A 27673-nucleotide genomic window follows, 5' to 3' on the forward strand; every position below is an offset into this window, starting at 1 on the left:
GGCTTTTTACCAAAAGATTCTAATGTATTGCGCTTTAGGGTAGGGTTCTATATGCCTCTAGTTCCTCACTCCACCACTTTTGCGTCCCGACAGTGGTGAAAGCAATCCGCCAATTGTATCAGTGTAGCCGCAACCTGACCCCCGCGAATGGCTTGGTAGATGATAGAAATCCAGGACCCGACTGTTTTGCGTTTACGATTCAGCTTGAAACCTTCTTTCACCGTTGGGTGCTCAACCCGTCCGGTGTGGAAGGGGACCTCTAGCTCGCGTCGAACGAATTGATAGAGTAGTTTAGATGCGTCTCCAAGGTACTTCTCGGTTTGAGGCTCCGAGTAGGCTGCTGTTCGCATTGTTGCGTATAGGGTCTCACACACGGCGCTAACACGGGCCTTGACTTCGGTAACCGTTGAAAGGCGCTCGGGGTACTGAGAAGAACTTGAGCCATGTTTTTGCAAGAAGTCTATTAGTGGATTCGCCACTTCATTTGCCAGGAGCTGGGCACGGAGATGAAGGTTTTCCCGTGCGGAGGCAGACCAGGAACTGTGAGCTGCCTTCGACAAAGACGCCACTAAGGAATCCAGTTGCTCATTGGCTAGCTGATCGCAGACTTCGCGGGTGATCTTGTCCAGTTCCTTGTCCAGGGCATCCTGGAATTGGACACTGAGGACTCGCAGGTCAAGAGCTTGGCAGACAATGTAAAGGTGAGCGGCGCACATCAGTGACAAAGTCTCCACCGCCTGCATAGTATATCTTGAAGAGATCAAGGCGAGCGAATTAATTGGCTGATTATTCATCTCGGCTGATTGAACATGCGATGAAACTGGGTTTGCCAAGAAGGCGAGCTCCGACATGTACGCTGCCATATTGATATCAACGCCCTTCATAGTGAATGAGAGATTTGGGTCATCAGCCGTGAGATTGGGTGGTAGTCCTCTATTCAGATCAGGGTTGATGAGCTCAGAAGAAACGCTGAACAGCATCTTGCCCATCATTTGTAGCGCTAGACGCGTCTTTTCGGTCGCCGTTGTGACAGAGGCAGCCTGAAAATTGCATCCAGAGTACACTTCTCCTGACTCTGTATCGATCACAGGGTTATCCTGGGTAGAGTTCAACTCAACACTAAGCTGATTGATACTGAGAAGAAGATCCTCGAGTCCAGGACCCAGCCACTGAGATGCACCACGAATCGCATAGCGGTCTTGGAATAAACCGGCACGGGTGCGATCTTTTGTTTCAGATGTTTCCAGAAGGGAAGAGCCACGCACGAAGTTTCGAATGTTCCGAGCGACCTCTAGCTGACCGCTGTGAGGCCGGATAGCAGCGATAAAGTGGTGGTAGTTTTCGGCATTGCCTAGGAGCGCTTCACAGGACATCCCAACAATGATTTGAGAGAGAGTAGCGAGCTGATTGGTGTCATACACAGCCAGGCTTGCCACTGCTGCAGATGCTGCCGCTCCGTTGAGCAGGCCCAGGCCTTCTTTAGGTCCCAGAATGATCGGATCAAGCTTCGCAATACTCAAAGCTTCTGGTGCAGAGATGACAGTCGGAGTTCCTTTTGCATCCTTATCCCAGTGCACTTTGATATCCGGATTGCCTTCGAGGATACCAGCAATGTAGGCCAGTGGCATCAGGTCTCCGGAGGCAGAGATAGATCCTCGCAACGGAACAACTGGGGTCATTCCAAGGTCCAGTAGCTTCAGGAGATTGTCGATAATCTCATATCTCACGCCAGAGTGTCCCCGAAGCAGGTGGTTGCAACGAACAAGGACCGTGGCTCGCACCCAGGTGACTGGCATGCTGTGGAATCCGTTATCGTAGTTGGCCTTTTCAGGTGCGAAGTCGCAGTCAGTCAAGACCCCCGTTTGGGTTAACTGTAGCAGAGCAGCCTGAAGGCCGTGGAAATCCAAAGTGCGCGAATCAGCACTGCCGCCAAACCCAGTGGTAACGCCTAAATAGGATGAGCTATATTCCTAACATAACATTGAGACGTTGACAAACCATAGACATCATAGCCTTTTGCGAGGTACTCTCGAAGCCATTTTACACTCGAATTGACTCGGTCGACAATATTCCCGTCTAAGTTGACGGCGGCTTTCCCATGGTATCTGAGTAAGAGCGTATCAGTCCAGTTTTTCACCATGATAGGAGCCTGAACCTACCTGGCAACAGCGACAACACTTGCGATATCTAAATTCTCGCCATCCAAAAGGACAGAAGTTTCCTCTGAAAACTTTTGCACTTTCATCCAAGAATCCAATGATTGTTTTAGATAAGGTGACCTAGTCTCCTTTTCCAGGGGGAGTTTGACACCAATCATATTTGAGGACATTGTTTCTTCGATTTTATATCTTGGTATAAGGATCTCAGAGCATACGAAGGGGCGAACATGGACATATAAGGGAAATTCTCTGTTGATCTTCGTCACGCGAGTATAGGTCTACGGTCGCGATAAGTCACATCAGGGAAATGCAGCCCCCATGTTAGGGTGAATCTAGAAGGCGATCGGGCATTACATTAGAAGATCGTGCACCATCGAGGAATATATTCAGGAGATAACGGAAATCGCTAGTCGACCCATCACCGAGCCAGAGCGTTTCTCACTGAAAGTGAGGCAGGGCAGGGGTTAGGCATGAGAATGCTAGATCACTACAGAGTACATACTACGGAGTACGTATGTACCGACTAGTAGTCATCTACAATGTTGTACAAACAGGTATACGATATGTGGTGTACTGGCTTGAAACTATAGTCCCTTGCAGCTCAACAAGACCTTGATCTGGATCTAACGTACCTCGATCTCGCTCATCAAGATCTCGATCTGGGATCGATGTAGTCAAAGTAGAGGCGATCATAAATAAACTTCAATTTAAAAGAGAGACATGTCTATTGTTAGAAATTCCGCAATGCCGATCGGATCTCGCCCCTTGCTGTGGAGCCTCTAGGCTTTCCAAGGTAAGCCCGCGTGAGGACTTTCAGCAAACTTGATTGCAGTGGAACTGAGCATTTCGCAAAGCCTCACCGCTTCATCTTGGGAAAGGCAGTCTGTCCGACCGGCGACCCGGACCCCAGTGGAATTCTCCTGGGGAGCAATCAAGGCGTAAGGTACGGTGGGGGCTTTCTGGAAATGGAAACGGGAAGGACAGCGTGTCTCTTCAAGCAGGATTTCGGAACTAGCGCCAAAATCTTCATAAGAAAACACGCTACTAAGCTGAGTGCCCGTAGACCATGATGTACTTTGAGAAACGATGTCCTCAAAATCAACGACTTCATATTGAGCGTTCGATATGCGTTGCATCTGAACCGCCCAGAGGAAATCGGCAATAGACCAAGACTTTTGAATGACGAGGCGTAAGGGTACTGTAGTAACTGCCGAGCCAAGAAAGTCATTCGCCCCATCCAATGGAACGTCTCGGCCACTGGATACATACCCGAAGATGACATCCACTTGACCAGTGATGCTCGCCAGGACCCAGGCCCAGGAGGCCATGAGTAAGGTTGCCTGAGTAATTCCCGTAGGGGGCAGGGGGAGCTGAATGTCTTGCATGTGGAGAGATAGAGAGCCTGGTAAATCTGGGCGGGGCTGCCACAATGTTGGTATAGTGGCTCCGTCCAGTACCTTTCTCCAGTAATCAAACGCTTTCGGCGAGTTTTGAGCACAACGGACCCTCATATAATCAGGGAAGTCTGTCCCTTCAGCCACATGCCCCCCGGAATATGCAGCCATCAAGTCGCGGTAAAGAATCCGCAATGAGATTCCGTCATATTGCGCATGGCTGATACGGACCAAGAGGGTCAGATGGTCACGCCTCGATATCAGAGTGAGATGGAATGGCGGTGTGCCAAGGCATGGGTGCTGGCGTGATGGCTCATGTGTGAGCCTTTCAATAGCGCATGAGAGATCCTCATCGACATCAATTCGTTCCAATGGAAGCTCAACATGATGGTGGACGACTTGGAATGTGTGATCCTTCCAGGACAGGAATTCCGTTCGCAGGGCCGCATGTCTGTTCACAACTTTCTGCCAGGCAGCATGTAGGCGTGGGATATCGACTTCCGCCGGTAGTTGGATGGAGAGGTGGTCACATGGCTGCTGTAAATTCCATCTCTGGAATTCAGTGCTAGGGAAAATGTCAACCGCATGTGAGGATATAAGTTTAGCGTTGATCAGCTCTTCCTTGGCATTTTGTACAGGGTTTATCGAGCTGACAAGCCATTCGCCTTTGTCATGAAGGTTATCAATCGCGGAGGACATTTTGTCGAGCTCAGGGTTGGCTAGAATTGTTGAAACTCGGATTTTGAACCCATTCTGCTGACACAAAGATGCAAGTTGCATTGCATTAATTGATGTGCCACCGATATGGAAAAAGTTATGGTTCGGCCCGATGCCATCCCCATCGCCACCCAAGTGGAGCGCCTGGCACCATAGCTTCCGCAAAGCTCGTTGCGTCGGGTCTGAGACGAGCCGTGAATCGTCAGGGACTGCGGAAGGGTCATTATATTCAGCAAGCTCCAGGCGAGACAGTCCTTCCACCGCTAACCGCAGTTGACGGCGATCAGTCTTGCCTGTAATTGTGGTTGGAAGGAAATTGACAGGGAAGAATGTGTATGGAACCATGTAATCAGGGGCAGATTGGCGTAATGTTCTCGCAGCTTCTTGGGCCGTGGCAAAGAAAGAAGCATTAGGCGCGCTCAGAATACTCTTGCCAGGTCCCGAAGATTGAGAATGACAAACGAAAGCGATGAGCATTGGTTCTTGGGCTGTCTTGGCTATTTCAGCCACAACCTCGACTTCAGGAGGGTAGAAGTTCCTCAGTCGCTGCTCTACCTCCACGAGCTCAACTCTTTGGCCTCGAATCTTCACCTGGGTATCTTTTCTTCCATGGAGTCGCAATGTTCCATCCGGCAGATACACGGCTAAGTCACCAGTCTTGTATACCGGACCGCATGGGGCCTGCCGGAAATCCGTCAGCCAGCGAGGTGCATCAACAAGGCTCTTGGCTGTCTGTTCCCGGTTAGAAAGGTAGCCCTTTCCCACAGTGTGTCCTTCGACTAGAATCTCCCCAACTGCGCCAATTTCTACTAGCCGCTCGTGGTCTTCTGCATCGACAAGCCATAGGACAGCTCCGAGTGGACGGCCAATCTGACCAGGCTCAGTGGCAGAAGTGACGGATGGGTAGACAGCACAACAAACAGCACACTCTGAAGGTCCGTAGCCGTTAACAAGTCGAAGGTTGCTGGACCATCTGTTGACATCATCTTCTCTCATAGGTTCCCCAGTCATGACAAGGGTGTGTAGTGTTGGTACTTGAGCAGGTGATATGATGCGGCTCACAGATGGAGTCAAGATAATCCAGTTGGCTTGGAGTACATTGATAGCTTCGGCAAGAGAGCTCGTGCGCGCAGACTCAGAGGGAATACATAAACAACCACCCATCACGAGGCATGCAAGGTACTCAAAGACACTTGCATCGAAGGCGTGAGACGCGAATTGAAACACGCGACTAGTCGACGATAGATTGAATGCCTCTGGGACAACTGCCGCCATTGTCGCGAATGCATCATGCTGAACGCAGAATCCTTTAGGCGATCCCGTTGAACCTGATGTAAAAACGCAGTAGGCGGGACGGTGAGGAGGGACTGGTGCCAATGGAGGGCACGACTCAGTCTTGTTGGGTGCATTCAAATTGGCACCCACATAAACCACGTCCAGATCGAGCTGTTGAGCAAGCCTAGCCTGCCCCTCGGAAGCAATGACGAGCTTTGCAGCAGTTATACCAAGTATCTCCTTCAGTCGTGCAACTGGATGGGCAATATCAACAAGAAGAAATGCACCACCTGCCTTCATGACACTTAACAAAGCTACTGTAGTCCACATCGACTTCTCGAAGATGAGGGGTACAATACGATTTGGACCCATATCGTAACTGACCAGCTGGGTTGCCAGCGTGGATGACAACATGTCCAGCTCATGATATGTGAGCTGTCCATCACTGGCACGAACTGCCACAGCTCCTGGTTGCGACAAACTACGAGATTGAATGAGGTCATGCACACATCGGTCGACCTTGCTAGGAACAACTCCATTCCACTCCCTTATGATGCTAGCATCATTGGAGCTGAGCTGTGAAAAGACCTTAGGGGGGTCGGTTGGTTCAACATTTTCAATAGCCGACTTCATGTCATCAAACGACGGTTTGGTGTTGAGAGGAATAGCGGTCGCGAGAGATAAGTGTGACATTTCTTGAGTTGTTTGATTTGAATTGCGCAGTGGCTCGTCAAAAGGAACTAAGACAGGATATATGAATATCAAGGAGGAAAGAAACCGACAAGCTCGTTCATGGAATTCCAACTAGTAGTCTAGACCTTTCGGTTTAGCGTGCTCATATCCTCCACCTTCACACAGCTGCCCCCTTTCTGTAACTTGATTATGTAGCTTATGGTTTTAGTCTGCATGCTGTGGATCAATTATCGAAGTTTAACGATGCAAGGATTGACATTCTCCATAACGTGATCTGCATCGCATTCTACTCTCCAGCTTATTCGCGGATGTTTCGCCGCTTTGCAGGAGTTTACATAAATAAAATGACTATCTAGTTAAGATAAATAGGATGTGGTAATGCGCTTGCCATTTCTTTTTACCAGAAAGCGTTCGCAAGCGGTCATTATCGCTCTGCCCGTTTAGTCCCGGAGAAATGGCTTCGAATTCTGTTCTGGATTTATTCCAGACTTCTGTTGAAAGAACCCCTTCCCAACTTGCGGTAGACGAAGGGAACGATTTCGCCTTGTCATACCGTCAGTTAGACCTCGAGTCTTCAAGACTAGCCAGTCGTCTCCGCAATGTTGGGATCGATAAACGAAAGCCCATTCCGCTTCTGGCAAGTTCTTGCAGTGATATGGTAATTGGCGTCCTTGGGATCCTCAAGGCTGGTGCATCTTATGTGCCTGTCGATCGTGCTCAATGGCCCCAAGAGAAAGTAGACTATGTCCTCAAGAGAGTGGAGGCAAATGTGATTGTATACACCGGAGACCGCCCTGATATCAGAAATCGGCAGGTCAAGTGCATCTCGGTCAAAAGCACAAAAGACTGGGATGCAGGTGGCGCTGCTGTTTCCCGGTGCTACGATTGCCAGACAGACATCATGTGCGTTATATTCACTTCGGGGACAACCGACAAACCAAAGGGAGTGGTCTTGACGCATCATTCGATACTGAATCTCGTTTCTTCTCCTCAATTCAATTTCGGAGTGTTACCGGGTGATCGTCTGCTTCTTGTACTATCGATCGCGTTTGACGGTAAGTGACTACTCCATTTAGATGTTGATCATTTCTAATAACATCGAAAGCTTTCATGGGTGCACTTTTCAGTACCCTTTGCAACAGCGGTACCGTCGTTCTTGGAAATTCCCTCAATCTGCAAGCTCGTGCTGAAACAGCCAACCTCTTTGCTGTCACGCCCTCCATCCTCGATGCTTTGATTCCGCCAAGTGCTTATTGCCATTACCCTAGTCTTCAAAAAATCGTGCTAGGGGGCGAAACTCCCTCGCAGAAACTCATCACAGACTGGCGGCGCATGGCAACCGTGGATATCTGGATTGCCTATGGGCCGACTGAGGCCACATGTACCATCCTGACAGGCGCCCTCCGAACAGATATTAAGACCGGAACGCATTATACCACTCGTCTTGGTCAATGTATCCCACGCTCCTCGGTCATGCTAGTTGATCAGGATATGCAACTGATCAATGAGGTCGGCGTGGAAGGAGAGATGTTTGCTGCAGGGCGGTGTCTTGCGAGTGGGTACTGGGACGACGAGAAGTTGACCAATGAAAAGTTCATCTTGTACCGGGGTGAGAGAGCATATCGCACTGGTGATATGGCCAAATGGGTGACTACAGATTCGGGATCTCGGGAGTTGGAATTCCTTGGTCGAAGGGACAGGATCACAAAGATCCGTGGATTTCTCGTCAACCTCGCACAGGATGTTGATGCCAAGGTTTTGCAGCTTGAAAATCGTCTAAGCTTTTCGTTCTCACTCCTCTTCAACGGTCACCTAGTCTCAATTGTTGGTCCAGGTACCGTCGACACAACTAGTCTACTGGCCAGGTGGAAGATGAATGCCCCAGTGTACATGGTCCCGGACCACATCGTGGTCCTAGAATCTCTTCCGATGATGAACGGCAAGACTGATGTCAAGGCATTGAAAACGATCATCAAGGAATCCATCGGCTCAACAATAGAGGATCCGATATCTGCTACCTCGACACTGATTGAAGCTGTTATGACAGCTTTATCTCAAGTAGCGAATATTTTAATTGATCAAATTGACGTCAATCAATCAGCAATCAGCTATGGAATCAACTCCTTGGCTGCTATCAAGGTATCCTCGTTATGTCGCCAGTACGGGTTTACAGTTCCCGTGCGCCACATCCTCTTGGAGCCATCTATCCAAGCGTTGATAGGTCGGTGTGACGGGCAGAGGTCGCATGTTTCCACGCAAGAGACCAGTCTACAGTGCCAAAAGGAATCAAAGATCACACCCCTTCAGAAGGCCCTCCTCTTAGCCACCATGGACAATCATCAGATGAACTATGTGCAACAGCTTTCTCATTATGCTACAGCTGACATCCACCGGGTCAAAAAGGCATGGGAGGCTGTCGTCTCAGTAGAGCCCATGTTTCGCACGTCTTTCAGCTGGTCAACGGAGGAACCCATGCAGAATGTGCAGCCACAAGCTTCGTTTGCTTGGGAAGAAACAACGGTGAAATCTCAACATGATATCGAAGTGGCGTTACAGGAATTAATCAGCCGTGCCGACCTGGGCAGTAATTTTGCGGTCTTCCACTACGAAGGCAGTGGGCTCAACAGAGGCCAAAGCACAGTGGTGTGGACCGTACATCATGCCTTAGTCGACGGATTTTCGGCCTCCTTGATTTTCCAGAAAGTGGATGCTGCTCTTGAAGGCAGACCCTTTGAGAGCTCTCTCCCGTTCACTATCGCAGCAAGGGATATGGAGCAGCTACGTCGTGAAACACGTACAGAGATCCAGGAATTTTGGAGTGATCGTGAGCCACTCATACCTGATGCGTGCGGAGACATAGCATCTCCAAACGCCAGTTTGCTTAGCCCCCGTCAACCAGGCCACGCTCAGATTTCTGTATCTGAGAGTGTAGATCGGGCAAAAGTCGTAGAATACGCCTGCACTGTGGATGTCACCCCAGCGGCCATATTTAATGCGGCATGGATACTGCTGCTCACAACCTACACCAATTCGGACACAATAGTGTACGGAAGTGTCTTCTCAGGCCGCAATCTTCCTTTCTCATGGGCAGACACCATGATAGGCCCGTTGATTCAAACGTTACCTGTCCTTGTTCGGGTTGACAGGTCCTCGTCTACCGAAAAGTTTTTGCAGCAGATTCATCGTGAAATCCAAGGCCTGGCTAGCATACACGTTTCGGAAATTCCATCAAACATACCAGCATTCTCTACCACAGTTGCTGTTCAAGATGGTGGGCTGAGGAGAGGAACGACAGCCATAAAGTGCCTCCAAGATCCGTCATTCCAAAATACTGCAAACATCCCTCTCAACCTAGTGATCGACCCAGATGAGGGTATTCGCCTCTTCTATAGGACGGATATGTTCTCACCAACTCAGGTGCAAGACATGGCAGATATTTATGATAGCATCTTACACTCCCTGATTCACAGCCGGTTCTCTGTGCAGCAGTGTCTCAGCTTGAAATTTCCCCCGCACATGCGCGAGAAGATATTGACAGCCGGAAACAGTAACTCGACTTCCAGCTTTACATGCAATTCGGGTCAAACCATCAGCAGTCTGTTCCAATATTCAACGTGGCACAATGCTTCAGAAATCTCCATTCAAGAAGGGGAGAAGGTTTTGACATACACTCAACTGGCTGAACGTGTGGATAAAATCGCAAGCGTTATCGCTTTGCTGGTCCCCGCTGGTGCAGTCATTGCAGTTTTGGCAGACCGATCCAGCAACTGGATTGTCGGAATGCTCGCCGCGATGCAAGCCAACACGGTTTATTGTCCGGTGGACGCGTCGTACCCTGAGGAATATCGTGCTCAGCTCCTTGAACGCAGCGGTGCCCAAGTTCTACTGCTTCCCAATACTTCGCAAATGGAAAAGACAGGGCCAAACGGTCCACTCACACTAGCGATAGACCATCTTCTGAACAAAAACATCAAGCCAGCGGATTTCCAACCTAGGTTACCACAACCTATCTCTACGGCCTATCTTTGTTTCACTTCTGGGTCCACTGGCCAGCCCAAAGGTGCGTCTTCGGGAATATTCAACATGACGCGGAATTACTGACTTGGCATAGGAGTGCTGTGTAGGCATCGGGGCGTTGTCGCCCTGTATTCCTCCGCGTCCGCTCGACCCACAAGCCGTCCCGGCACACGAATTGGTCAGATGCTCTCTCCAGGATTCGATGGCTGTATCCACGAGATTCTCTCGACCGTCTGTTTTGGGGGTACTTTGGTACTACCCCGAGGAAAGGACGATAAATTCTCTCACCTGTCAGATGTGGATGTAGCAACACTCACCCCTTCCCTGGCTGCAGAGCTGGACCCACGAGACTATCCTAACTTGAAATCGGTATGGTATCCGTTTGCACACCATAAATTTATAGTATATTTCAATTTTCTGACTGTCACAAAGATTCACTTCGGCGGAGAACCTGTGCCAGATGCGTTAGTCGAACGATGGGCTTCGGGCAGGGAGCTTTATAATATTTATGGGCCTACAGAGGTATTATGACCCGTTCTATTGATATATTGGAATAGGCAATAGAGCTAATAGTCCATTTCCAGGCTTCCCTGCTGGTATGCCATCATCGTTTGATGCCTGGTGTTCCAGTTACTCTCGGGCGCCCTTTGCCATCAGCACGCATATATGTTCTCAACAACCACCTAGAGCAGCAACCTATGCTGACGATCGGTGAAATATATATCGCTGGAGTTCAGATATCCCGCGGGTATCTTGGAATGGAAAAGAAGACGGCAGAAGAAATTGTACCCGATCCATTCTGCAAGGGCTCTGGCCAAGAAATGATGTATCGCTCCGGGGACATTGGCTTTATGGATGAACATGGCAACCTGCATTGCTGTGGTAGAGATGATCGGCAGGTCAAACTTCGAGGATACCGTATTAACTTGGATGACATCCCAGCAGTCGTTTATCGGACGATGTGCTCGGTCTCCAAAGCCGTCGCAGTCACAGAGAACGGCGCTGTTGTACTCTGGGTTGAGCCAGAAATCGATACAGAGTTACTGAGACGCCAACTGGCCGTGGCACTGCCACCTCATTCGGCCCCGAAAAGCGTTTACTCCATGACAAAGCTGCCCCGAACCAAAAATGGTAAAATTGATATCAAGGGCCTTGTCTCAAACAATCACGTCAAACTGGTTCCCAAGTCAAGTCAGCCTCTGAATTCTCTAGAGGAGACCCTCGCAGGCATCTGGAGACAATTGTTGACGTTGGACTCCAAGAGGCAAATATCAAAGGCAGATGACTTTGCCGTCCTTGGTGGTCATTCTCTCCTCCAACTTGCTCTGGCTGCTCGTATCAAAAGCCTTTTCAACATACCAATCACCGTCAAAGATATTATCTCCGCATCAACGCTCCGAGATCTAGCCCGGCTTATTCAAACTCAGGGTGAGTCACAGGTACATGGCACACCACTGGCATCACCAGAAGCTCAAGTCCAGCCACTTGGTCTAGAAACTCCTTCATCAGCAGAGATCGAATGGATACATCGTTACCAACATTCAGAGACAACAACGAGCTTCAATGTACCTTACTTGGCGGAGCTCTCGACTGATGTTGACATCCAAAAGCTGGCTTCTGCACTCCAGATAGTGTTTAATCGCCATAGAATTTTGCGTTCCAGGTTTACAAGCCAGGCGAATAAGACGCTTCGTTCAATCACAAGCGAGTCAATCATCGTGCCTGTCGTACGGAAAGTTGACGTCGGACATTATATCAACGCGCCCTTCAATCTTGACAAAGAAAGCCCTATCCGCGCCGTGGTTTCCCAAAATCAGCTCGTCATTTGCGCCTCGCATGTTGTGTGTGACTTGACTTCATTCAATGTGATCTTGCGCGAAACCGCTGCTGTATACTACGGTCGGAAATTGGAGCCCGTCCGGCGCGAGTACTTCGACTGCACAGTCTGGAACCAACCCGTTGGCAGTGATAAATTGTCTTTTTGGAGTACTTATCTGAAGGGCCTTCCTATCACAGACGGTCGGGCTCCAGATACTCCAACTGAGAATCCATCATGCCGATCCTACCACGGAGAGTCCGTGTTCCAGACGATTCCGCCATCGTTATACAAAAGCCTTCTCGCTATCTCTTCCCTCAAAGGAACCACACTGCATCAATTTGGCTTGGCAGTAGTGGGTATCGTTCTTCAGACTATCTGTGGCCGACATGATGTACTCCTCGGGTCTCCATACATGAACCGATCTGACACAAGGGACATGGAAGTGGTCGGCTTGTTTCTTCAGCCTTTTCCAGTTAGAATACTGCTGGAAAAAGCGGATTCTACAACTGAGAACGTTCTTGAAGAAGTTCGATCGTCATCTCAGTCTGCGCTGGCAAATGCCATTCCCTGGTCTTCGCTGCTGAATCACCTAGGACTACCATTCCCAAGCCATCAAATTCTTAGGCAAAGACAACAACAACCTTTATTCGATTGCGTGGTCACTTTCCACGACCAACGGACACATGGTAACGTCGAAAATCTCTTCCCTGTCAAGGGAGTGAAGCCAGTTCAAATTTCCACAGAAGGCTCGAAGTTCTCATGTCTCTTCGAATGGCAGGCTGATGATTGCGGCTTAAAAATTCGATATGAGTATGACACTGATGCCTTGCCCACCACAATCATCAACGTGGTCAAAAGCCTAGTGCTTCGCTGTCTGGAGCGGATGTTAGATATAAAGGTCTTGATCCGCGATTTACGGTCCGAGATTGAAGACTTATTTGGGGCGGAATGTCACCGTCAAGGGTTGTTGAGAGTTGATGCGCAGCGGTTGGGAAGAGCCTTCCTCATGGGAGTGTAGATGTATCCTGTTCAATGTTAATTTCCCGTCCTCTCTGGCTATCAGGGGGGCCTGCGACGGTGTTCCTTCATGTTCATATATGACAGAGAGAGCCAGTAAACCATCTGGAAAAATGATAATTAGGGAATTGTTGCTTGCATTGCGTGAATTTTCGGTACCGCCTCCCGGTTGGGTTGAGCACCTGCCTCACTTGCTTCTGCCTACCACTCTCCTCACCGCGTCTTAATTTGTACACCGCTTTTGTATTAAACTGCATGTGATAGTAGCATAACAGCAGCAGGTACCTACAGTTTGTGTGTAAACTCCTCACAAAAATAAGTCACTCCTGTCATATCTTGTATTAACTGTTTCATCGTCAACTGCTTCATCCACCAAGGCGTTGAATCCTATAGGTAGAATATAAAATTTTTTAAAATCAAAATTCATACCCGGTTCTCGCCAAGTAACCCAATCCCCATTCTACTTCAGTACCCCGATTACGCGGCCAAACAACGTCAGCAGCGAAATAACGGCTCGTGGAATGAAGACTTGGCCTTCTAGAGAGAGGAATTTCCTGAACCCCCAGCGGAGTTTCCATTACTGCCCTTCGCGTGTGTATCTGACCGCCAAGCTCTGCTACAATATGGTCATCACCGGGTATGGCCCAACCGAAGCCAGCATGTCTTCCAACAAACTGCAAGTGCCGTACCTCCGCAGCAAAACCCAGAGTCCACAGAAGTGGATGCACCGTGGGTCGGTCGTCGCCGGACACACGGCCCCGAATTACTCGATCTACATAGTCGACGAAGCGCTCAACCCCGTTCCCGTTGGAATTCCAGGCCAGATACTTATTGGTGGCCCTGGGATCGCGCATGAGTACTTGAACAACGAGGATCTATCACGCAGCCGCTTCATGGAGGACCGATTCGCCACGGCCGAACAAAAAGCTCAAGGATGGCGACGGGTTCACCTCACCGGCGATCGAAGCTGGGGCTGGGGATGTGCCCTTGGAGAATATTCGCTTTGATTTGGACTGCAATCCAGCAGGACATACTTCCCAGCAGCAAAGATACAAAGACTGTATGCTCCAGGTACTTTAATTTACTTAGTTACTCCAAGTCAATTCAAAACTTGATCATCAACTATAGATCAGTGACCTCCGCCGTTGAGTCTTAGTCAGTGATAGGATCACTCATCTCGGCGCCCGCCCTGACCAGCCTGCCTCCCATTCTCACTATGGGAAGTCTAGCTACCCTTGTACCACAAAACAGCCTAGAATAACTAGTATTAGATAGTATACTAATCTCGAGGTAGTCGAGCTACTTCTAGAGAAAGAGCCAGGCATGACACTCGGTGCAGGCCAGAGAAACATTGATTGCTGTTCTGTCGAGGAGTCCGTTCCTGAATGCTAGGTGCTCAACAAGTTTCTCTATATGTACTAGATAGAGGATCATCTGGTCGCAATTGTATATTTCGGCCATGAACAATTTCCTCATATGAATAAATTTAACTTGATCACAAAAATGGACCCTGAACATATCCACCGTTCAAATGGCCCGCCGATTCCTTCGCCCAGACTTGGCAAATTAAGTGGAGCTCAGTATAAACTGATCTGGAGTCCAAAGTTGGCTGGAGAGTTTGCCCAAGCATTGCCAAGGCCGGCCGCTCCGGGCCGACGGCCTCGGGCCGACGAAAGTTACTCGGGACGGCAGAAGATCCACCGACTCCTTTCTCCTCTGATTTTTCAACTCTCCTTTTCTCTCTTCGCAATTTCGCGGAGTTTATCATGGAAGCGAAAATCTCTTCCGGTCCCTCCCCCGGATTGAATCAGAAAAATTACACATCAGACCACCCTCTGGGGCGCATATTGGAACCCCTTGGGTTCTACAGACATCCAATCTTATAGGACACATTTTCTAACCCTCGGGTACTAGCTGCTAACCCGCGCCGTGGAGGTTCACGCTTTGTATTTTCGTATCTGTATTTCTATTTACTTTCGTTTGTCGACAATACTGTGATGCAGATTCGTGTCGTTATTACCGCTGGAACGTGACGTCTTCTTTATCGCTCTTTTTGTTTATTTATGGGGTATGGGTTCAGGGCGTCAGAAAGCTTTCGGCGCAAAGCAGGCAACGAGAAGAGTGTGCGTTGCGAGATCAGAAAATAGAAACGACAGTTCACCCAACCTGTGTGCCATTTTTTGATCCACCCGAATCACGTGAGAACTCCACCGGCAGTAGGTACCTACAATTTGTATGTAAACCACTAATAAAAATAAGTCCCTTTTGTCATATCATTATTAACTGCTTAATCAACTGCTTTATCGCCAACTACTTAAGCAACCACTTGAGAAATTGCTTGAGAAACTACTTGAGCAACTGCTTTAGTAACTGGTTAGCTAGCACGTAATAGAAAGTATCGTAGTCTATATTATTCTGCCGGTTGGATTATTCTGCCAAAGTTAACCGACTACTTCTTCACCGCATTGATTCTAATGATTTTGGAGCCCATAAGGAGAAAAGAATGTTCACGTGACACGCACGCGAGGTTATGATTTAATTGCTTCGTGTTATCCCTCCCTGATCCGCCTCAGTGGTTGATGAGAGGTATTGACGAGAGATGACTGGTGGAAAGTGGTATTGGTGAGGTTTAAAACCAAATTACAGAAGTTGACCCAACCGGTGGAGATAAGATAGGCTATCGGTCACGTGTTTTGGGGGTGAACTGCCCCCTGCCCGATTTTTCAGGCTTTGTGTCTTAATTTGCCTTAATTATAGACCGCTTTCGACACCGCTCTATAGTTACCGTGTACGGAGGTCCATTGCAAAAGTTCTGTCTCAACCCTTTTTTGCTTTTTTTAATAATACACTAGCGTGTAATAGTGGTGTATAGCTACTACAGCGGGACCTCTGATATATTAGACCAGCCAATGTACCTAAATAGACCGCCTTCCTACCAAATGTTACTGCTGACAAGTTTTGAACTGGCAGAACTGGCAGAATTCAAAAGGCGATTTATTTAGGTACATTTCTTAAGCCGAATATTTCGGAGGTCCCACTATATATACTATAACGAAGGGTCCGATATCAAGAACTAAGGCTAAGGCCTAGGAGAAAGTATGGGATAAATTGTCTTAGGAGTAGATTCTGGCTTGGATCGAAATGATACCCTTCTATATTAAGAGTATCATTGCTTGAGAAGGGGTAAGGTAGTTGGCTGGTTTGTTAAACTACATAATGTATATTGTATTTAATCAAATTTGAACGAGATCAAAACCGCAGTTTATAACAACCTTACTATATTAGGACTAAGTTGATACTAGCGTAAAAATGAATGAGACAGAACTGTAAATTGAAACCCCATCAATCTCCGACCGTACAAAACGGGTGTATACGGAAATTTGTATGGTAGGAATAACTTCATTTTTTGAACTGAGTTCCAACTTCCAACGTTAGATGCTTTGTTTATCAAGCCCGCTGTCATGGTAACTTCAGGTATTTCGATTTCTGCCAGTCTATATTCAGGCATATTCAGACCACAAACCTGAAAGGTCGGGCATTTGACATTTGGCCGCTCTGCCCCTTCACATTTGTAACACATCGGAACATTATTTCTGACATTGTGTTATCCAGCTATCTTCCGACCCCGATTGTCACCTCCGAGTGGTCGTGGTCGCCTTCGGCTTACATTCGGCGTCGGACACCGGGTGCAAGGCGATCTTAGTCGGATAATCGCGCGTGTTGTAGGCGTACCCTTTACTCCAGTCATAGCCGATCGCATAGGCAAAGATACTGCCGTCGAGGTTAAAGGCGGTAGAGGTGATGCTGTGTCCGACGGCAGGGAACGACTTGAGCCGATGGTGGGCGTCTTTGTCCCAGAAACAGTAGGTGCCATCGGAGCCGGCAGTGCTGAAGGTGTGGTAGCGCGGATGGAAGGATACTGCATTGACCGAATAAACCAGTTGGTTCTTGGGGTCGTTGTCTTTGGGGGTGCGTTGACATCGGAAGGTGAAGTTTGATCTGCGGGTCACATCTCCATCAGGGCAATTCTTTCTCCCTGGAAATTAATCTATCGGGGATACTGTATGGGTGCGGGTTAGCTACTCACTGCTTTTTGGCGTCGTCAATATAGTTGACACCGCATCGACCTTCAATGCTGCCGACCGCAAAGCCGGACCCGTCGGGGATCCAGCAGATGGTCCTCGTCTGATGCTTCAACGGGCTCTGTAGGGTTTTGAAGACGGTAGTGGGCTGGTTGAGATTGACGAGGCTGATCTGGCGATCGGCCAAGGCGACCAGCAATTGGCCCTGGCAGATCTCCATGGCATACACTCGCTCGGGACATTCCAGGACGCCAAGCGGGGTGGACTGGCGTAGATCCCAGTACTTGACGGTGCGATCCCACGACCCGGTGACGACGATCGGCGCCTGACTGTTGGGAATTTGGACCATGCGCACGCTGCGCACGGGGGCGTCATGTTGCGCCACCTGCTGGGCCTGAGCTGTAGTGGGGTTGCCGCTTGCTAGATCTACGAGACGCGCCGACCCGTCGGCCCCCGCGCCCACAACCTTGGAGCCGTCGGGCGACCAGGCACAACTCAGGACGGGCCCGCCGAAGGAGAACATCGCCTTGCCTTCGCCCTTGACCGAGCGCGTCACATCGTAAATCCGTACATTGTGGTCCCAGGACGATACGGCGAGATGGTTGGCGATAGGCGACCAGGCCAGTTCGGAGATACTGTCCTCGGGGGGTGGTCGAGGATGGCATCTTGCGAGATATCGCCTTGGTTAGTGGTATTCTGGGCGGTGAAGGCCATCGCGAGGTATTTCGCAAGAGAAGGCCGTATGGAAGGGAAATATATATTCGGTAGGTATTAGAGCATGGAAGAATGAGGGAGAGCACAGAATAACGACCCCCAATCTTACTAAATGGATGACAGGCCATTTATCAATTTATTAATCAATTCAGACATTGGGGTAATATCGAACCCATACCCGGATAGGCTAGCCAGTAAGCCTCTCTTCCCCCTAGACCGAACGGAGTCATTCCGACGCCTCTTCTTTGTCGTTTGAGACAACTGTCCCTGCTTAGCGTTAATGGATCCATCCAGACCCTCAACCCTCCAATGTCTGTTTCTTTGTCTTCTCCGACTCCGACCGAACAAGATGACAATGTCAGATCCGAAGATGGAGAGCCACATAGCGTATACCGACAATAAGGAAAGCTCGCCAGCGAGACAACCTATAATAATAACGTTAAAATGAACGGATCTGTGCGCAAAGGACAGCGATTTAACCTATATCGCCATTTTGATAGCTCATCGATCCAGCGGTTCGCCCAATGATTATCCCAGTGTCTCCAACTCCCAGTCCTTATACGGATCACTCCCTCGCACCAGAGCTTGACATGCCCGTCATGCCCATTGCCGTCATTGGCATGGCCTGCCGCTTTCCTGGGGATGCCATCAGCCCCGAAAAGCTGCGGGAACTCTGTGCCAACGCCCGCAGTGCCTGGTCCCCCATTCCTTCGAGTCGCTTCAACCAGGCGGCCTGGTATCATCCAGACAAAGAGCACCTCGGGACGGTATTTCATCTTTCCACCCCCATCTATATCCATTCCAGGTTCAATAAGTGGTCTAACGAGTGTCTGCTTTGGGTTCCCTACAGTCGTACGTGAAAGGAGCACACTTTCTCACCCAAGATGCCTCCCAATTTGATGCGTCGTTTTTCAACCTCTCTTCCGAAATGGCTAGTGTAAGGGCACCATTCCACCCTGACATTTTTCTTGCCAACTGACGAGACCAGGTAATGGACCCGGAGGTCAGAATGCAACTGGAAACGGTATACGAGGCGTTGGAGAATGCCGGCATTCCCCTCGAACAGGTGGCGGGCTCGCGAACGGCCGTGTTTGCGGGGACCTGCTTTCGAGATAATCACGACAGCTTAATGCGAGACCCAGACACCCTTGCGCGCTTCTATTTGACCGGGAATGGGGCGGCCATGATTGCAAACCGGGTCTCCCATTTCTATGATCTGCGAGGCCCCAGTCTCATGGTCGACACCGGCTGCTCCACCACTCTCACCCTACTTCATCTAGCCTGTCAGAGCCTGCGAGCCAACGAGAGCAACATGGCCATCGTAGGGGGATCGAACGTTCTCCTGAACCCGGATATGTTTATTTCCGGAATCAACCTCAGGTATGTTCAGACTTGAACAGGGAGGGAAAGAGAGAGAGAAATTTCTGACAAGAACTAGTCTTCTCTCCGCGGAAGGAAAGTGCTTTGCTTTTGACTCCCGGGCATCGGGGTATGGTCGCGGGGACGGCGTGGCCACCATCCTAATTAAGCCCCTGGAGACGGCCCTCCGCGACGGCGATCCCATTCGCGCGGTGATCCGCAATACCGCCGCCAACCAGGATGGGAAAATGGCTACCCTGACGTCACCGAGCCAGGAGGCACAGCAGACGCTCATGCGGGAATGCTATGAAGTGGCGGCTCTAAACCCCGTTGATACGGCCTATGTCGAGGCCCACGGGACCGGGACCCAGGCTGGAGACACCATTGAAGCCCATGCACTGGGCACGATCTTTGGCAATGGCCGACCCGGGGAACACCCGCTTCTGATCGGATCGGTCAAGACCAACATTGGCCATACGAAAGCGGCAAGTGGTCTTGCAGGTATTATCAAGGCGGTCATGGCATTAGAGAAGGGGCAAATCCCACCGCATTTGAACTATGAGTCCCCCAACGAGAAGATCTCGCTGGAGACTTTGAAACTAAAGGTAGGCCAAAGCAATCCATTTTGACTCGTGGCGCCTATGGATACCAATGACTGATCCCATACCTTGGATAGATCTCCTCCGATCCTGGGGCATCACCCCACCGGAGTCACCGGCCATTCGAGCGGAGAGGTTGGCGCTGCATATGCCGTCGGAGCTATCAGCCTGTCGGCCACCATGGCCATCGTCTACAGCCGGGGCGATCTGACCAGTCAGTTTCAAAGGCTGCTCGACCCGTGCAGGCGGGATGGTGGCCGTCGGTCTGGGTCGCGAGGATGCCCAAGCCGTGCTCTCCCGGGTTCAATCCGGGAAAGCCGTCGTTGCGTGCGTCAACAGCCCATCCAGCGTGACTATCTCGGGCGATATGATCGCTATTGAGGAGATAGAGGCAATTCTGGCGCAAGAGCAGGTGTTTGCTCGCCGCCTGAAGGTCGAAGCGGCTTATCACTCTCACCATATGCTGCCAATTGCCGACGACTATCGGGAAATGCTGTCGCGGTTCTTGCAGCCAGAACCTGGTTATGACGGGGGAATTATCTACTCATCCCCGACGACAGGCGACCGTATGTACTCCGGAGAAGAAATCGCGAGTCCAGAGCACTGGGTGCGAAACATGGTACAGCCTGTGGAGTTTCTCGACGCCCTTCGCAACCTCTGTGTTAATCCGGCTGAGTCTGATGGCACGCTCGCGGTTGATCTGCTCATCGAAGTCGGGCCGCACGGCACTCTGGCCCGTCAATGTATGTATCCATACCTAACGGGATCCTGCGTCTCCACAAAATAACAAACAGATCTAACTCTCTTCGGTCTAGTGTCTCGGAGGGCTCCCGAGATATCCACTTTACCCCTAAGGGTCCGTGCCACCAGCCCCATACCAGGAGACCTTCCCGTCTCACCGGAGAACTTATTGCTATTTCCCAAGGAAGACAGTAAATGTCCCGAGAAATAGGAATAAGTGGAGGACAGTCATGCATCGGTCTCTCAACAACTGTCATTATTATTACTATGGGGATAAATTGGTTCGATGAATAAGCTACAAAGAAGCTTACGGGAAATTTGGGGGCAATGTGGAGCAGTGTGGAGGACAGTGACCAATGGCACCCTCTCCGAATCAATGTACTAGAGATGTCCGACTCCGAACCATCAGATTAGAAATCAAGACTCCGTTCCAGAATAGTGAAATCGATCAAACAAAGAATGTGCACGCCTCGCTATGATGGATACCCTAGCCATCCCCCCGGAGTGAGGGCTGCTCCGATCTTGTCACTCTTACCTGCCAGTCTCACCATTTCACCACCCACACAGTCACTATCCGCCCCGAGGGACTTAACAGCAAGAAAGATGACACCGGAACAGACAGGTCCAGGCCAAAACCAACGTGCTGACGGGGAGCGGGACAGTGGCCCCACGAACCCACCCAAGTCCGCGGCTGCTCCTGCTACCTTCAAGAAAGGGCCCCATTTCTATGCCATCCTCGTCGCCATTTGCTTTGTTGGCATGATGACTGCCCTGGATGGCACCATCACCTCCACCACACTGCCTTCAATCATCGCAGATTTGGGCGGAGGTGACCGCTATGTCTGGGCCGTGAACGGCTATTTTCTTGCCATGTATGTACCGCGACCAACACCCACCCCCCTGATTCCCCGTTCGAGGCGCGCTGACGAACCAAACCACTATCAACAGCTGGCCAATGTATTCGGACGACGCTGGCCCACCATAGTTTCCACCGCCACCTTCATCTTGGGCAGCGGAATCGGCGGCGGCGCGAGCAATATGTCAATGCTGATAGCTGGACGCGTGATCCAGGGTGTGGGTGCCGGAGGAATCAACGTCCTCATTGAGATCATTGTCTGTGACTTGGTCCCGTTGCGGCAACGAGGGCAATACATTGGTATGATCTTCGGCGTCATTGCGCTCGGCACGGCCTTGGGCCCCTTATTCGGCGGCCTCATTGTCCAACACACCACCTGGCGTTGGGTGTTTTATTTGAACCTGCCTATTGGTGGCGTGGCGTTGGTGATTCTGATCCTGTTCCTTCATGTAAAATACAATCAGGAAAAGACCTTTGCGGATAAGCTGACACAGATCGATTGGTTGGGAAACGTGCTTTTTGTGGCGACGATAAGCGCTATTGTACGTCTGATTTTGATTTTCTTTCGTTCTTGCTCTTCCCGCTGGGGCCTTGATGGCTAATTGGCATAGCTTATCGCGCTCTCCTGGGCCGGCGCTGTGTATCCGTGGTCGTCCTACCACGTTATTGTGCCTTTGGTCATCGGCATGCTGGGTTTAGTGGGCTTCATGTTGTTTGAAGCGTCGCCGCGACTCGCTCCCCATCCAATGATGCCCCTCCATCTCTTTTCGAACCGGAGTCCGCGATAGCGTTCATTCTGACCTTCCTACACGGGATCATCACAATTTGGGCACTCTTCTTCCTACCCGTTTACTTCCAAGGGGTCCTGGGTTCGTCGACCACCCGGTCCGGTATTCAGTTGTTGCCGACCATTCTGGCGTTAGTACCGTTTGCTGGCCTAGGGGGAACCCTGATGTCGAAGCTAGGTCAATATCGGTTCATCCATGGTGCTGGGTTTGCTTTGGTGATTATTGGCTTCGGACTGTTGACTCTGCTAGACGAGCGCTCCAACACAGGCAGTTGGGTAGGATTTCAGATCATACAGTCTGCTGGTGCGGGTCTAGGTATGGACCATTCGATTTGCCCCTTCTTGTCTTCTGCTCACCCCTCCATATAGTCATTCCCACGTTACTGCCTGCCGTCCTAGCACCATTGACAGAAGCTGACACCGCGCTGGCCATTGCAACCTGGTCATTCCTACGTACCTTTGGCATGATGGTACGAGCCCTTGGACCCTGCAAATGAGACCCAATGCTAATCCAAACACTGTGTTCAGTGGGGAACGGCCATTCCAGCAGCCATCTTGAACAATCGCTTCGATCGGCTTGCTCCCGGACGCATCGAAGACCAGCAAGTCCTTACCGAGCTTCTCGGCGGACAAGTATACGAGCATGCTACCGCCGCGTTTCGTAGCACTTTGCCGTCAGAAACCCTGAAGCAGTTCGTTTCAGTTCTGTCAGATAGCATCAAGCGGACTTGGCAAGTGGCCATTGCTTTTGCAGCTTTGGGGTTGCTGGTCGTGCTCTTGGAAAAGGATGTTCCTTTGCGTCAGGAGTTGGACACTGAGTACGGACTGGACGAGAAGGGCAAGTCTGAGAACGCTAAGGATTCTGAAGCGGGTGTGGATACATCTTTGGTTGTAGGAAAGAAAGAATGATTGTCGTCATATAGCGATCGAGGTTTGACTTGGGAGAAGTGATTTATTATGGAATTCGTTTGTCTAATAATGTGAAAGCAGAATGTCATATATATGTTTGTCAATGGAAGTAATTGTTAACTACCCTACAGGCAAACAATGCAAACATGAAAAGCTCTTCGTTACCTACCTAATATGAATACTAATTGCACCTATCCTTCACGGAATTAAACCCCAAAAGAAAAGCATCACTCGTCACTAAAAACAAGACAGGAGACCTCAATGCTCCAACAATCGGGAGCACCCTGTGGTGTCCTAGGGTCACGGAAGGCCGAATGGACTGCCCGACCCCCCTTTACTTCGCTTCCTTTCATCAACGCCTTGGAGTCAAAGATCTGAATTAGCATCGCCTCATCCTGTGAAATCCCACTTAAATAGAACCATCGCTGTCCTTCCGCGTACCGCGGAGCCCCAAAATCTTCGCGGTACTGCTCGGCAGGATCCGGCTTTGCCACGGGCCGGCCCAAAGGCATGCCCAGGCCGCCGACCCCACCGAGATGACTAATAAAGATGCGAATATCCTCATCCTTGACAGTGGCCGAGCTGGCGACGGCCACGGGGCACGTATAGACGGGGCCGTTGAGGGGCGTCCAGAAATGAACGATCCGGTACCGTCCCTGCAGCAAGCGCGGGCCGTCGACCGGACCCATGTGCCTTAGCACTCGGTTGACTGCCGCGGGACCGGTTTGGTCTAGATGGGCGATCATGGCCGGTGGATTGTACGGGACAGGCCGTGCCGGATGCCGTGGCGGAAGATGTGCACGGTGTGTGACCTCGAGATTGCATTCTTGATGGCCGCCTCGACCGCCGGGTAGAAGGTGGTTTCGATGCTGGTGTCTGAGTCCCAGTCAACCGCTGGGCTGCGTGGCATGTCTGTCAGTCCCTGCAGGATCTGCAGCGAGTCATGGTCGAGGGTGACGCTGTCTTCCTTGTCACGGAGGTCTTCTACCGTCACCATGGAGGGGGCAGGGCGGATGTTGGTGTACAGCACACCGGCTGGCGGTGGGTTCTTGATGAACATGTATCCATTGGTGCCTTGGTCAAATTCATGGGAAAACAGGACCGGCGTGGTGATGTCGCCCCTCGGCGGGGGGGGGGGGGAAGATCTGCGGTAAGGGGCTTGTACTCCTCCTGCACCTGTGTACTGGCCGTCGTGGTCATGGTTGCTTCTTGTCTTGATTTATTTGCAGACGGATAGATGGGAAAAGCGAGATATTGAGGGGATAACAACAGGTTGAGGAGATGCTTATAAGTCGCCGTTGTAGCGAAGACTGCGAGTTCCCACACCCGAGGTGACATTAAGACGAACACATCGAATGAATACAGGGAAATCTATCTTCTATGCGATGAAATAATATCGCGTAGTTAGTCCCCTGCCGGAGGTGGCTCTTGTGCGCTCGGAGGGCCGAATCCGAGTGGTTCGGATACGGAGGTCGAATGGCCAGCGACAGACACACCTTCAAGTAGAAATCTGGAAACTGAGTGTCAAGTAGGCATTCCACTTCTCATCTTTGAGTAAAGGGAAAACAAGAGAAGATGTCGTTTCACTCCACGGTGTTAGGTGTCGATGTCTCGACGAGACATATGGTTGGCGCCATAGAGAGTTTTGTCCAAGGCATCACTACAAACCACATCATCGGGGCACTTGGTATCCTCATACTTACCCTACTCGTGGCCAAATGGGACCAAGGCGTCTTATCCGACTCGCTACCTCAAGTAGGATACGGCAAGGGCTTTCTGGCAACGATACAGAACTTTCTGTTGGCCTACGCTCGACACAAGGTTTGGGTAGAAGAGGGATACGAGAAGGTATGTGGACCAGACTGCATAAAAAGGCTATTACAACTTTCTAAGCTTCTTCCTCCAGTACACAAAAAACAATCAGCCATTCATTGTGCCCTGGGGCTTTGGTCGACGTTCTGCGGTGGTCCTGCCCCAGTCCCAGATCCGATGGTTGCTGGAACAATCGGACGAGGTGATCAGCGCAGACGAAGCCAACAATGACTCGCTTTACGCAAGATATAATTTTCTGGGCAATGCGCATCCCCAAGATCCGTTTAACAATCGCGCCATCGGCAGGAACCTGATCCGGGCCCTCGGTGAACTCACTCCTGGCATGCAGGAAGAGGTTCAGGATTCTATTGACCGAGAGTTCGGGCTGGATACGCAAAAATGGAAAGGTCTCAATATCTGGGACATGTGGTTGGGTCTCATTCCGCAGATTACGAATCGGATGGTCCTGGGAAAAGATCTGGGGCGGAACTCGAAGCTGTTGAGCAGCATGGTTGGTTTCACCGAAAGCGTCTTGCGGAATGTCTTCCTATTAGACTTTTTACCCCGAAGCCTCCATCCTCTACTTGGCCCGTTGTTGGCGATTCCCAACTGGTTTCACCATCGCCGGGCTGTCAGAATGACCCTTCCTGTGATCCAAAAACGGCTCATAGATATGGAGAGAAAAGCCAAAGGTGATCCAGCCTACAATAGCTGGACCGAGCCGGAAGATTTCATCACTTGGTGCATTCGACAGGCACGGCTCGAGGGCGATCTAACCGAGTTGAAGGCGTCTAAAATTGCTCAGCGGACGCTGCTGATGGAGGTTGCCTCGATCCACACGACAGCTATGACGGCGCAGAATGCCATGATCGATATCCTCGCCGCTGGTCCCTCCGTGCTTGAGGCCCTTCGTGAGGAGGCCGAGCGTGTATTCCGAGAGGAGAACTATCAGTGGAGCAAGGCGGGTCTCGCCAAACTATACCGAATTGATAGTGCCATTCGGGAGAGCCAAAGGCGCAGCAATTTCGCCGTCACTCTCTTGGATCACAAGGTCATTGCTCGCGAGGGCATCACCCACAAGGACGAAGGATGGCATATACCCTACGGAAGTACCTTGACGCTGAACTTGAATGGTATTTACCATGACCCCGACTTGTATGAAAACCCAGAGTCTTACGATGCATTCCGATATTCCCGACCTGTCGAAGAATACGCGGCCCAGAGCGATGGAAGCAAGGATCCTGCTGAAGGAGAGAAATACCGGAAGATGGGAATGGTCACAACCAGTGAAACCCATCTTATCTTCGGTCATGGCAGACACGCCTGGTAAGTGGTGCACACATTCTCCCGAAATCAAATCATTTCCTCATTGCTGACTACTTCAGTCCCGGCCGTTTCTTTGTGGCGCATGAACTAAAGCTAGCGATTGCGTACATGGTCCTGAAATACGATCTCAAGAACATCGCAGAGCGGCCCGCCCCGACAGTCATGGGCAACTTCATCCTTCCTTCGTTCAGGATCCAAATGCAAATTCGCCGGCGGGACAACAATGACCGGGCACCGTCGGCCGATAACAAGAAAATACACCTTACCGGCGCGCAAGAAACCATGCTGGGCACGCTCTTAGGCCGATTCAGGGATACGCAGCATCCACAACCCATTCTCAACGACCTGTGGGCGGGCCGAATTCTGGATCAGATCGACTACGACTTTGCCAAACTCAAGATGGACCGCATGTAGTCCAGCGCGATCTGTATGCGTAGCCGCACGTTCGACCGATGGACTGCAGAATTTATCCAACGTCACGAGGACACCGGGGCGACCGTTATCTGTCTAGCATGTGGCCTCGACAGCCGCTCCCTCCGTCTCCAGTGGGGACCCAAGGTGCGGTGGATCGATCTGGATCTTCCCGATGTTGTCGCACTCCGCCGTAAGCTGTTACCGACCCCCGGCGGAGACTATCGATTGGTCGATGCGTCGGTCGTGGAGGACTCGTGGCTCCAGGACATACCCGCGGATCGCCCAACATTGATCTTGCTGGAGGGGCTGGTGATGTATCTCACCGAGGAGGAAGGTAAAGGCCTACTGCAACGCCTGGTGGAACGGTTTCCCTCGGGGCAATTGGTGTTTGATGCGGTTGGATCGATTATGACTGCGGTGCAGCACCGGAGCCAAATTGCCAAAGCTACGAGGACATCCATGTCCTGGGGACTTGATCAGCCACAGGCCCTGGAAGCGTTGGCTCCGCGTCTATACCTGCGTGATATAGCGAGATTCGGGGATCAGGATGGAGCGAATGAGTTGCCACTCTTTGTGCGGTGTGTCGCCTGGGCCCTGAACCATGTGCCATACATCCGAGACGTGGGATACGTTTTACGATATGAGTTTTGATTGGGCGTAGGGAAAGTACAGACAATTTGTCTTCGGAATCATTACAATATGGGATTATAGTATGATAGTTTTCTTTCATCATTCTTTCATATTCCCCTGTGTTCCGAGCTAGAATATATTTATTTATCCGCCAGTATTTTCGGGCTACAACTAAACTTCCTGTTCTAACCGCCGACGGTATGATCCCACCCAGAGCTCATCTTCCATTTGTTGTAATATGTGGAAGGGTGTTCGCCCTCTTCGGATTCGGGAGAAGCATCGGGGTCGGACGTGAGTACGGCTCCGACAGCGATTCCCGTTTTCACTTGTGGCTGAATGTGTAAATAGCGTCC

At 50.6% G+C, this 27673-nt stretch overlaps 9 protein-coding genes across 9 annotated transcripts; 5 read left to right on the plus strand and 4 right to left on the minus strand.

Moving 5' to 3' along the window:
- Window positions 1-65: 65 nt before the first annotated feature.
- Window positions 66-2317, minus strand: N7518_006849 (uncharacterized protein; the record flags this gene model as incomplete). Its single annotated transcript, XM_057187776.1, has 3 exons — window positions 66-1948; window positions 1999-2105; window positions 2160-2317. The coding sequence occupies 3 exons, from the start codon at window positions 2315-2317 to the stop codon at window positions 66-68; spliced, it is 2148 nt and encodes a 715-aa protein (XP_057039479.1).
- Window positions 2318-2938: 621 nt separating this feature from the next.
- N7518_006850 (non-ribosomal peptide synthetase) lies at window positions 2939-6238 on the minus strand (the record flags this gene model as incomplete). The annotated part of the gene is made up of 1 exon (XM_057187777.1): window positions 2939-6238. One exon carries the CDS (start codon window positions 6236-6238, stop codon window positions 2939-2941), a length of 3300 nt encoding a protein of 1099 aa, XP_057039480.1.
- Window positions 6239-6692: 454 nt separating this feature from the next.
- Window positions 6693-13092, plus strand: N7518_006851 (uncharacterized protein; the record flags this gene model as incomplete). The annotated part of the gene is made up of 5 exons (XM_057187778.1): window positions 6693-7293; window positions 7344-10298; window positions 10350-10624; window positions 10688-10777; window positions 10840-13092. The coding sequence occupies 5 exons, from the start codon at window positions 6693-6695 to the stop codon at window positions 13090-13092; spliced, it is 6174 nt and encodes a 2057-aa protein (XP_057039481.1).
- A 622-nt stretch (window positions 13093-13714) lies between these two features.
- On the plus strand, window positions 13715-14098 carry N7518_006852 (uncharacterized protein; the record flags this gene model as incomplete). Its single annotated transcript, XM_057187779.1, has 1 exon — window positions 13715-14098. The coding sequence occupies one exon, from the start codon at window positions 13715-13717 to the stop codon at window positions 14096-14098; it is 384 nt and encodes a 127-aa protein (XP_057039482.1).
- A 2625-nt stretch (window positions 14099-16723) lies between these two features.
- Window positions 16724-18271, minus strand: N7518_006853 (WD40 repeat domain-containing protein; the record flags this gene model as incomplete). Its single annotated transcript, XM_057187780.1, has 3 exons — window positions 16724-17090; window positions 17179-17838; window positions 18234-18271. 3 exons carry the CDS (start codon window positions 18269-18271, stop codon window positions 16724-16726), a joined length of 1065 nt encoding a protein of 354 aa, XP_057039483.1.
- A 215-nt stretch (window positions 18272-18486) lies between these two features.
- Window positions 18487-23138, plus strand: N7518_006854 (uncharacterized protein; the record flags this gene model as incomplete). The annotated part of the gene is made up of 10 exons (XM_057187781.1): window positions 18487-18654; window positions 18876-19267; window positions 19326-19851; window positions 19923-19980; window positions 20073-20588; window positions 21209-21984; window positions 22054-22088; window positions 22163-22545; window positions 22599-22699; window positions 22758-23138. The coding sequence occupies 10 exons, from the start codon at window positions 18487-18489 to the stop codon at window positions 23136-23138; spliced, it is 3336 nt and encodes a 1111-aa protein (XP_057039484.1).
- A 227-nt stretch (window positions 23139-23365) lies between these two features.
- On the minus strand, window positions 23366-24351 carry N7518_006855 (uncharacterized protein; the record flags this gene model as incomplete). The annotated part of the gene is made up of 2 exons (XM_057187782.1): window positions 23366-23868; window positions 23901-24351. Coding segments are annotated over 2 exons (954 nt in total), but the record flags the coding sequence as incomplete, so codon positions are not given.
- Window positions 24352-24713: 362 nt separating this feature from the next.
- Window positions 24714-26690, plus strand: N7518_006856 (cytochrome P450; the record flags this gene model as incomplete). The annotated part of the gene is made up of 3 exons (XM_057187783.1): window positions 24714-24986; window positions 25045-26276; window positions 26336-26690. 3 exons carry the CDS (start codon window positions 24714-24716, stop codon window positions 26688-26690), a joined length of 1860 nt encoding a protein of 619 aa, XP_057039486.1.
- Window positions 26691-26705: 15 nt separating this feature from the next.
- On the plus strand, window positions 26706-27341 carry N7518_006857 (class I SAM-dependent methyltransferase; the record flags this gene model as incomplete). Its single annotated transcript, XM_057187784.1, has 1 exon — window positions 26706-27341. One exon carries the CDS (start codon window positions 26706-26708, stop codon window positions 27339-27341), a length of 636 nt encoding a protein of 211 aa, XP_057039487.1.
- Window positions 27342-27673: the final 332 nt, after the last annotated feature.

Source organism: Penicillium psychrosexuale (assembly GCF_028828465.1).
Source record: "Penicillium psychrosexuale strain IBT 29551 chromosome Unknown utg000004l, whole genome shotgun sequence".
NCBI classification, from domain to species: domain Eukaryota; kingdom Fungi; phylum Ascomycota; class Eurotiomycetes; order Eurotiales; family Aspergillaceae; genus Penicillium; species Penicillium psychrosexuale.